The 10,827-nt window shown below is 48.9% G+C and overlaps 1 protein-coding gene across 1 annotated transcript in view; it reads right to left on the reverse strand.

The window, feature by feature from the left end:
* The window catches only part of LOC107298381 (filamin-C), a gene marked incomplete at its 5' end in the record, with an annotated part of 60,535 nt that overhangs the window by 38,107 nt on the left and 11,601 nt on the right, over positions 1-10,827 (reverse strand). Inside the window, 13 exons of the mRNA XM_015827756.1 lie at positions 1-137; positions 930-1,192; positions 1,941-2,058; positions 2,997-3,166; positions 3,766-3,856; positions 4,965-5,125; positions 5,388-5,511; positions 6,512-6,655; positions 7,719-7,832; positions 7,943-8,136; positions 8,390-8,526; positions 9,419-9,545; positions 10,698-10,827. The exon at positions 1-137 is cut by the window's left edge and continues 461 nt beyond it; the exon at positions 10,698-10,827 is cut by the window's right edge and continues 7 nt beyond it. Coding sequence (XP_015683242.1) covers positions 1-137; positions 930-1,192; positions 1,941-2,058; positions 2,997-3,166; positions 3,766-3,856; positions 4,965-5,125; positions 5,388-5,511; positions 6,512-6,655; positions 7,719-7,832; positions 7,943-8,136; positions 8,390-8,526; positions 9,419-9,545; positions 10,698-10,827 — 1,910 coding nt within the window. The remainder of the gene's footprint in view (positions 138-929; positions 1,193-1,940; positions 2,059-2,996; positions 3,167-3,765; positions 3,857-4,964; positions 5,126-5,387; positions 5,512-6,511; positions 6,656-7,718; positions 7,833-7,942; positions 8,137-8,389; positions 8,527-9,418; positions 9,546-10,697) is intronic.

Here is a 10,827-nt window from a genome sequence, read left to right on the forward strand (position 1 = left end):
TGGCACTCAATCTTGGCTTCGCAGGGACCCTCCACGGTCAGGCCCAGCCCTCCCGTCCCAGCTCCTTTGGTGTCGATGGTGAAAGGGGCTGGTTTTCCCACAAAACCCCCCTTCAGTCCAGGCCCATAGGCACACACCTAGCAGAGGACAAGGGAGGAATGTTTTCAGTTCATTCGTTCGTTCGTTCATTCATTCATTCATTCATCGTTTCTTTGCTTGCTTGCTTGTTTGTTTGGACTAGAACTCCCAGTCTCTTGGTGATTGGCCCAAAGTCTCCCAGCTGGTTTTCATGCCACGGGTGAGACTAGAACTCACCATCTCCTAGTGATTGGCCAAAGTCACCCAGTTGGCTTTCATGCCTAAAGCGGGACTAGAACTCACCGTCTCCCGGTGATTGGTCCAAAGACATCCAGACACCTTTCATGCCTAAGGCAGGACTAAAATTCACAGGTCCCTGGTGATTGGCTAATTTTTTTCTGCAGTTTGGGCTTCATTCTCATTCTCTTTCTCCTTCTCACTCTCTCTTCTTTCTTTCTTTCTTTCTTTCTTTCTTTCTTTCTCTCTCTCTCCATCTTTTTCTCTGTGTGTTCTTTCTTTCTTTCTTTCTTTCTCCCTCTTTTTCGCTATGTCCTTTCTCTTTCTGTTTTTTCTTTCATTGTCTCTCCTTCCTTTCCTTCCTTCCTTCTTTCCTTCCTTCCTTCCTTCCTTCCTTCCTTCCTGCCTGCCTGCCTGCCTTTTTTCTCTTTCATTCACCCTGATCATTTTTATCTCTCTTCCTTAAAAATTTAATAAAGTTATCCTTAAAAAGAAAGAAGCTGCGGGAAGGGATCAGAATCTTAACCCAGTTCCCACCCACCCCCAGGGCAATCTCAGCCCCCACCCCCAACCCCTCAACAGCCTGCAGCACTGAGGATCCAGCTGGAGCTGACCTTGGTTGGGTCGGGGGGCATGACGGCCTCGACGGCAAAGGGGCTTCCGGGCACCGGGTTCCCGTCGTAGGTGACGTCCACCTTATACGGACCCTCTTCGGGCGGCATGTACTTCACCGAGTGGACATCGTTGGTGGCCCCTGTCTCTATCTTGCACGGAATCGGCCGGCGGGAGGGCGAGCTGATCTTCACATCCACCTGTCCCTGGCCACCAGCTCCACGCGTGTTGACGGTAAATTCTTGGTCCCGACCCACATCGACCTCTGCGCATGGGCAGGAGAGGAGAGGGAAGCACACTGAATTCTACCAAGATGGACCACTGGTAGCACCATGGTTAGAATGCAGTATAAACACACAATGCACATCAATGCACACTCGGCTGTGTCACGGCAAAGCTTGTGCAGGGAGTCCTCAATGTACAGCCACAATTGAGTCCAACACGCCTGTTGCTAAGTGAGACATTTGTTAAGTGAATTTTGCCCCATTTTACGACCTCCCTGGCCACCGTTGTTAAGTGAATTGCTACGACTGTTAAATTAGTGACTCAGTTGCTAAATGAATCTGGCGGTCCCCACTGACTTTGCTTATCAGAAAGTCATAACACGGGGTCACATGACCCCCCGGATGCTGCAACCATCATAAATGTGAGTCAGTTCCCAAGCATCTTCATTTTGATCACCAGATGCCGCAACGGTCGTAAGTATGAAAAATGGTCGCAAGTCATTTTTTTTCCAGTGCCGTTGTAATTTTGAACGGGCGCTAAATGAACTGTCATTAAATTGAGGACTACAAAAATCTGAACTGGCAATTTGGCCCCAGATAAGAGTCAACAGACTTCAATGTGGGAGGGGGGGCTGGGTTTAGGTCTCTGATGGGGGTGTAGAGACCCCAAACCAATGATGTATTTGACTCCTCCTCCCTCCAGCCTGGTCGTTTCCAACCACAACTCACAACTCGAACAACCCTTTCAACTCAGCCGCACCCAAGAAGTAGACTCGAGGTCAAACTTACTGTTGTTGAGTCCTTGCACTTTGACCTTTCCGAGGTCCAGAGGGGGGGCCACATAGACTGGGAAGGGGCTCTTGGGGATGGCATCCCCGCCGTAGGTCACCGTCACCGCCATGTTTCCCTGGTTGGTGGGAACAGGAATACATTTTGTAAGGTCATTCAAAAACTGCAAGGTGGGTGAGGGGTTACCGGGACATTTGTCAGGTTGCCTAGAGCAGGGGTCGGCAACTTTAAGCACTCAAAGAGCCACTTGGACCCATTTCCCAGAGAAAAGAAAACAGTGGGAGCCGTAAAACTTGTGCGTGCGCATATGCGCGCAAAGGGGAGAGCTTCATTGAAGAGTTTAATTAAAAAGAAATAGAGGCTGCTATGCATGTTCTCTCTCTCTCTCTCTCTCTCTCTCTCTCTCTCTCTCTCTCTCTCTCCCTCCCTCCCTCTCTCTTCCTCTCTTTGTCTCCCTCCCTCTCTGATCTTCTGCTCACCAGAGAGAGAGAGAGAGTGAGAGAGAGCTGCTGCTTCCTGCTTCCTGCTTCCTGCTGAAATGCAGCAAAGGGAGGAGCCCCACCCAATAAGCTTGTCAGCTTGTCCGAGAACAGCGTGAGGCCACTCTCTTTTTTTACACACACACACACACAGAGAGAGAGAGAGAGAGAGAGAGAAGCGTAAGTGCCTCTCTCTGTCTCTGTCTCTCTCTCTCTGCAAATAGTGGAGGAGGCTGGAAGTCGCAGGAGAAGGCTCCAGAGCCGCGGGTTGCTGACCCGTGTCCTAGTGATTATCCCAAGATCACTCAGTGATTATCTCAAGGTCACCCCGTGGCCTAGAGAGAAGGTCCCATCCCACCCGCTGCTCGCTGTGAGGTCCACTAGAGGATGACCCTCCGGCCTCTCTTGGAAGGCCTCCAGCAAAGGACATCTCTTGATTTCAAGTGGCAGCCTGTTCCGCAGACAGTCAAGACAGTTCCTAGGAGGCCGATCAAGGAAATGAGAAGGTGACCTGGGGTGAAGTTCACCTAGCTTGAAGGACCATCCAGGAGGCCATTGGAAATAGACCCTCGCTCACCTGCTGCACAGCTGTGTATTTGACCGTGTAGGAGTAATCGTGATTGTCGATGATCTCAAAGTCACGCACCACCTCACCCTTGGTGGCACCGGCAAAGTGGACGTCCAGCTTGGCTTTGCCCGCTCCCTTGGTGAACACGGTGAAGTGGGTGGGCTTCCCGACCTCCACGCCTGGGGAGGAAGCATCAAGAAGGGAGATCAGCTCTCCCCTTTCCCTGGCTTGCAGGAGACACGGCGTGGCAGCCACATCTCCAGGGATCCACCTAGGTGGAGCTACTTTTTCAATCAATTCCCGGCTGGAGACCCCATCCATCTCTGAAAATGTCATTGAAAAAAGCCTGGCTTTTTCCGCGGAGCCAAAATTTGCACCCTCTTTGAAAGAGGGGTGATATAATAGCATCTTCCAGTATTTGAGGGGCTGCCACAAAAAAGAGGGGAGATCAACCTATTCTCCAAAGCGCCTGAAGGCAGGACAAGAAAGAATGGATGGAAACTACTCAAGGAGAGAAGCAACCTGGAACTAAGGAGAAACTTCCTAACAGTGAAGACAATTCACCAGTGGAACAGCTTGCCACCAGAAGTTGTGGAAGCTTCATCACTGGAGGTTTTTAAGAAGAGACTGGACAACCACTTGTCAGACATTGTAAAGGGTGCCCTGCTTGAGCTAAGGGTTGGACTAGAAGACCTTTAAGGACCCTTCCAACTCCGCTATTCTCTTAGGCGGGTATGTGCAATTTCACCCCACATAAATACTTTTGGGGATCACTCACCCGTCCGATTGAGACCAGGCCCCTCTGCCTTCACTTTGCTGGCGTCGTGCGAGGGGTCCACCTTGATGTGGAAAGGGCTGGTGGGGATTTCCTGCAGGGACCCAGAAGAAGAGAGGAATCAGGGAACAGGGTACCAGGACGGGCACATAACCCGGAAGGGAGGACCTATCCCTTGGTTCATCAGCTCTTTCTCCATGGGTGATGTCAGGCACAAAGGATCAGGACCGTACATCATGAAGTTGCGGTTCAGAAGATGTCTCGCTCAAGCCTGCCCACAAGGACTCGGTCAACTCAAGGTCAGTGCTAAATCGGCGCCCGGGAAGGATCAATGGAATTCAAGAGGGTCTGGACTTCGATCATTTGTGGGACTGTAACAATTCTAGGCTAATAGTACACTTAGCTCCACACGCCCAGCTCTGCCTCCTTTTCTCTTAAAATAAATACGTGGCCTAAAATCACCCAGCCGGCTTTCGTGGCTAAGGCAGAACTAGAACTCACCGTCTCCCAGCAATTGGCCCAAGGTCACTCAGCCAGCTTCCATACCTAAGGCGGGACTAGAACTCCCTGACACCTGGTGATTGGTCCAAAGTCACCCAAATGACTTTCGTGCCTAAAACAGAGCTAGAACTCACCGTCTCCTGGTGATTGGCCCAAAGTCACCCAGCTGGCTTTCATGCCTAAGGCGGGACTAGAACTCACCGTCTCCTGGTGATTGGCCCACTCAGGAGACGGTGAGTCTCCTGGTGATTGGTCCAAAGTCACTCAGTTGGCTTTTATGCCTAAGGCAGGACTAGAACTCACCGTCTCCTGGTGAGTGGCCCAAAATCACCCAGCTGGCTTTCATGCCTAAGGCAGGACTAGAACTCATCATCTCCCAGCGATTATCCCAATGTCACCCAGCCAGCTTTCCTGGCTAAGGTGGAATTAGAACCCGCCGTCTCCTGGTAATTAGCCCAAGGTCTCCCAGCTGGCTTTCATGGCTAAGGAAGGACTAGAACTCACCCTCTCCCAGTTTTTAGCCTGGTGCCATAACCACTAGACCGAACTGGCCACGAAGTCATGCAACTCGGCGATGGACAAGCAAAAGAGGAACCCTCAGTCACCCAAAAGTTCTGATCCAAATCAATGGACCTGTGGCCACCTCTGGCACATGTACAGGCTCCCAGGCTGGGCAGTCCCTTGGCACCCGTGGGCCTTACCTGGGTGGCAAACAGCACCATGATGGTATAACGCCCGGGACCTGGGGGTGTGTATTTCACAGTGAAGGTGTCGTTGTCGTTCTTGATGATGTCAAAGTCGATGTCGGCTTCAGCTGGGCCCACCACCCCAGGGGCGCATTTGATGCCAATGCTCACGTCTCCTACAAAGCAAAAATGGGATTGAAGGTCAAGAGTTTGGGAAGAAAACTTGGGCACCTCTGCTCCAGACATAGCCAAAATCTGGGGGGGGGAGGGTCTCGGCACCCAACAGGATGAAGCGCCCTGAGATTCTTCTGGACAAGCAGGGGGCTGGACTAGAAGACTAGAAGACCTCCACGGTCCCCTCCAACTTTGTTCTTCTGTTGACGTTTGTGGTTTGCTTTATCTCTGACCCTCCCACATGTTCTCAGAGTTGGGGGTCACCTTGGCCAGCCTCGCTGCAGTCCACGGTGAAGTAGGTGGGCTCGTTGGCCTTCAGCCCCGTCTTCTCGACTCCAGGACCGTAGACCTTGACTTTATCGGGGTGGCTACCTTCTCCGACACTCACCTGGGAAGAGAGAAGAAAAGTAGATGAACGTACGAGAAGCACAACGGAATCGTGGAATCCTAATGGACCACGGGGAGTCCTTGACTTACCCGTTTGCTTAACCACCATTCGTAGTTACCACGGCTTATGACTTACAACCTGTCCTCAAACTTACAAGTATGGCGGCGTCCCCAGTCACGTGACCCGCATTTTTTGAAACATATTTATCAGAATTCAAACATTTGATGTGTGCAGGGCAGTCCTTGACTTACAACAGTTGAGTTAGTGACCGTTCCAAGTTACAACAGCCCTGGAAAAAGGGACTTACAGCTGTTTTTCACACTTACGACCGTTACGACATCCCTGTGGTCGCATGATTTAAATTCCGACACCGGACCACCCTCTCACATCTATGACGGTTGCAGTGTCCCGGGATCCCAGGATCCCCTTTTGCGATCTTCTGACAAGCAAAGTCAACGGGAGAAGACGGAATCGCTTAACAACCCCATTGCTGACTTAACACATTTCTTACTTAGCGCCATCAATCCTGGGCTCCGTTTTGGTCGTATGTCAAGGACTACCTGTACCCAGTAAGGACCGTGTTATAGATTCCTTCTAAGAAAGCTCAAACCATTTAGAAAAATTGTGTGTGCCTGGCCCACTAAGGCCTGTCAATCAGGACACCTCCTTCTCCTGAGACAGTGTCTCCATCTCTGTGGTCTCCAGCTTCTGCTCAGCGGGTCCTGGTTGACCACTAGTTGTGTTGTTCTACATCACCTTCATCCAAGTTTGGAGACAGACTAAGCCAGACGAGTGTGATGGTGAGAAGAAACTGGATGAGTTGGTGGCCTACACAGGCTTGGACAGAGACCTTCCCATCTCTAAGCTCCAGCAGAAGATTGGCCCAGGATCTCCTACTTGTCCGTGCATGGGTTGACACTCCTCCCTGCTCCCCAAAGGGCCATCAACAGAAGATGGCCAAGAACCCACCAACAGGCTTCTCCACTCCGGAGTCACTCACCCGGAACGGACTCTTGGGGATGTTCACTCCTCCCCAACTGATGATGAGGGTGTGCTTGATGGCCTTGGTGGGGACGTAGACACAGGAGAAGGTCCCGTTGCCATTGTCCTTGACTTTGACGTCAATGGGAACGCCTTCGGCATCCTAGGAAGAGACGTACCTTGGGTGAAAACCAACTCCTAAGTTACTCCTGGATGGTTAAAGGAGTTCTTGGGCACATCCTGAGGCTCCTGAGTAGAGGTGACTTCATTGCCCAGGTTGAAGTGTCATCACTTCAGGACACTAGGAGAGATCCTGAGGTGCCTTCTTCAAGCCAGTTTGGTCTAGTACAGGGGTCTTCAAACTTGGCCCTTTTATGACTTGTGGACTTCAACTCCCAGAATTCCTCAGCCAGGCACGCGTGCCTGGCTGAGGAATTCTGGGAGTTGAAATTCACAAGTCATACAAGGGTCAAGTTTGAAGACCCCTGGTCTAGTAGTTCAGGCACCAGGCTACAAACTGGGAGATGGTGAGTTCTAGTCCCACCTTAGGCATGGAAGCCAGCTGGGTGACTTTGAGCCAATCACCAGGTGAATGGGACTTCTAGTCCTATTTAGGCATGAAAGCCAACTGGGTGATTTTGGGCCAGTCAGCTCAGACCACCTCATAGTACTGTTATTATAGGGGAAAATGAGAGGAGGAAGGAGTAATGTTCCCCACCTTGAGTTGCTTATAAAAATAATACACTCAGAATGTACTGTAAATATATAATAAAATAATAAAACATAAAATAAAATAGAGTAGAATAATGAATAAAATAAAATAAAAAATAAAATAAAGTAAAATAAAAAAGTAAAATAAAGTAAAATATTAATAAAATAAAATAAAATACTAAACTAAAGAAAATAAAATAATAATAAAGTAAAATATTAATAAAATAAAATACTAAATAAAATAAAATAAAGTAAAGTAAAATAAAATAATAAAGTAAAGTAAAATAAAATAATAGAGTAAAGTAAAATAAAATAATAAAATAATAAAATAAAATAATAATAAAGTAAAATAATAAAATAAAATAAAAATAAAATAAAATATAAAATAAAATAAATAAAATAAAATAAAAAAAAATAAAAAAATAAATATTATTTTATTTTATTTTATTTTATTTTATTTTATTAATAAAATAAAGGCTTCAAGGCCTCCAGGCCGGGACCCCTCCCTGCCTTACCTGAGCGTAGATCTTGAGCGCTGCTTTCCCGGCTCCTCGGGCATCGATGGTGAACTCGGCCGGTTTGTTCACAATGCAGCCCACCGGCTCCAGCCCGGGACCGAAGGCCTTGACCTGGACGGGGTGGGATGGGGACCAGCTTCAGCCCAGCAGCCCAACAGCGCCTGGACGACCCCCCCACCACCACCACCCCAGGATGGAGCCGGGAGCCCGGAGAGGCTGACCTTCTCGGGGAAGTACTCGTTGGTGGCCGGCAGGATGTGGGCAATGAAGGGGCTGTCCTTGATATCCTCATCATCGCATATCACATGCACGGCATACTCGCCCGGCTCAGTGGGCCAGTATCGCACGTCGCACGAACCGTCTCCTTTGTCGTCACACTCGATCTTGGCCTGCGAGGGACCCTCGATGGAGAACCCTGGGAAGAGCAGACAAGGATGAAAGAGGGAGGGTGGGGGGCTGTCACCCTTTAGACCAGAACTGGCCATGAAGCAACCTAGAACTAAGGAGAAATTTCCTGACAGTTAGAATAATGAACCAGTGGAACAACTTGCCACCGGAAGTTGTCAATGCTCCAACGCTGAAAACTGGACAACCCTTTGTCTGAAAATGTTACACAGGGTTTCCTGCTCGAGCAGGGGGTCGGGCGAGAAGACACAAGCGTTACGTACCTAGCGTGCCCACTTCGGTGCCAATCGCCTCCACAACAAAGTCAGCGGACTTGCCCACCATGCCCGTTTCCAGGCCGGGGCCCCAAGCCCGGACCTTCTGCAACCCAGCTTCAGGGGCCACCTGCACTTCAAAGGGACTGAGAAAGAAGAAAGGAAGAGTTGGGTCTAGTGGTTAAAGCACCAAGCTAGAAACCAGGTGACAGTGAGTTCTAGTCCCACCTTAAGCACGAAAGCCGGCTGGGTGACTTTGGGCCAATGACTAGGAGGTAGTGAGTTCTAGTTCCACTTTAAGCTTGAAATTTGGCTGGGTGACTTTGGGCCAATCACCAGGAGACGGTGAGTTCTAGTCTTGTTTTAAGGCATGAAAGTCAGCCTTAAGAAATTGTATGTATATATATATATAAACAATTTCTAGATGCATCCCGCAAACCGGAAACTCCTCCTCTGAATTCGCCCAGAGGCCTCTGTCAAGTTGCCTCCCCAGCCAGCCATTTGGATCAGGTTTTTGCACCTGAGCATAACATGTGGAACTCACTGCCACTAGAATAGAGTTTCTCAACTTTGGCAGCCTTAAGGACGAGTGGGGAAATTCTGGAAGCCGAAGTCCACCCGTCTCAAAGTGGCCAAGGTTGAGAGAAACACCAGCCCGGAGAATAAAAACACACTGTGTCTGGATGCACACGTTATGCTAAACCCGGCTTATTAAAAATTACAGTTTGTCAAACCAAATAGACCTGGTTGGGGCCAAATCCTCTTTAGCGGGAAATGTGGATAGCCATTTTGTGGCAGCTGGTCCACCAGATCTTACCCTGATCAGGGGGCCAGACTAGATGACCTCTAAGCTCCCTTCCAATTCAGGGACAGTTGAGGAACATTGCACTAGAGACAGTGTAAGTCTGGGCTTCAATTGTGTGGTTGTGGTTCTCCTTGGGCGTTTTTGACACATACCCTTCACAGATACTCCTGGCTGGAGGTCCTTAAAGAGCCAAGTTCCCCCCACCCCATATTTGCTCTTGCAGAGTGGCCTACCTCCTAGGAATGGCGTGACCGCCCCAGGTAATCGACACCACATACTTTCCAGGCACTTTGGGGTAATATTCACACTCATAAACCCCGTCACCGATCTCTCGTACCTTCACCGGTTCCTCTGTTCCTTCTGGGGTGAAAAACACAACAACTTTGTACCATAAACAAGCGAGCATTCCTTTTGAAGCATTGCTAAGCAAGGAAAGAAGACCACTGGGAGATCCCTAGTGGAGGATCGGACTTCTGCGTCTTTGTAGCCACTTAGGAAAGCAGCGGTACCTCTCTCTCTTTTTTTCAGCTTAAAAAAAGATGTGGCTTTATACTTCCAGACAATAATTCGATTACAGATAGTCCTTGACTTACAACAAGAGAAGAAGCAACGGATGGAAACTCATCAAGGAGAGAAGCAACCTGGAACTAAGGAGAAGCTTCCTGACAGTTAGAACAATTAACCAGTGGAACAACCTGCCTCCAGAAGCTGTGAATGCTCCAACACTGGAAGTTTTTAAGAAGAGACTGGACAGCCATTTGTCTGAAATGGTATAGAGTTTTCCTGGCTGAGCAGGGGGTTGGACTAGATGACCTCCAAGGTCCCTTCCAACTCTGATTCTATTCTATTCTATTCTATTTATTCTATTCTATTTCTATTTTCCAAAGCGCCTGAAGGCAGGACAAGAAGCAACTCATCAAGGAGAGAAGCAACCTAGAACTAAGGAGAAACTTCTAGACAGTTAGAACAATTAACCAGTGGAACAACCTGCCTCCAGAAGCAGTGAATGCTCCAACACTGGAAGTTTTTAAGAAGAGACTGGACAGCCATTTGTCCGAAATGGTATAGGTATATAGGGTTTCCTGCCTGAGCAGGGGGTTGGACTAAATGACCTCCAAGGTACCTTCCAACTCTGTTTCTATTCTATTCTATTTTCTATTTTCTATTTTCTATTTTCTATTTTCTATTATTTTCTATTATTTTCTATTTTCTATTATTTTCTATTTTCTATTTTCTATTCTATTCTCCAAAGCCCCTGAAGGCAGGAGAAGCAACGGATGGAAACTAACCAAGGAGAGAAGCAACCTAGAACTAAGGAGAAACTTCCTGACAGTGAGAACAATTAATCAGCGGAACAACCTGCCTCCAGAAGCGGTGAATGCAACTGGAAGTTTTTAAGAAGAGACTGGACAGCCATTTGTCTGAAACGGTATAGTGCTTCCTGCCTGAGCGGGGGGTTGGACTAGATGACCTCCAAGGTCCCTTCTCAGGCGGAAAAAAACCCAAACTTACTTGGTCCCTTGAGGGCCACCTTGAGGTCGCCAGTGCCGGCTCCCTTGGTGTAAACCTTGAAGTCCGCCACCTCCTTGACGCGGACCCCCTTCGGCTGGAGACCCCGGCCCACGGCCCGGCAGGCGGTGGG

The sequence above is a fragment of the Protobothrops mucrosquamatus genome, unplaced genomic scaffold, assembly GCF_001527695.2.
Source record: "Protobothrops mucrosquamatus isolate PMUCROS unplaced genomic scaffold, P.Mucros_1.0 scaffold3931, whole genome shotgun sequence".
In the NCBI taxonomy this organism is placed as follows: domain Eukaryota; kingdom Metazoa; phylum Chordata; class Lepidosauria; order Squamata; family Viperidae; genus Protobothrops; species Protobothrops mucrosquamatus.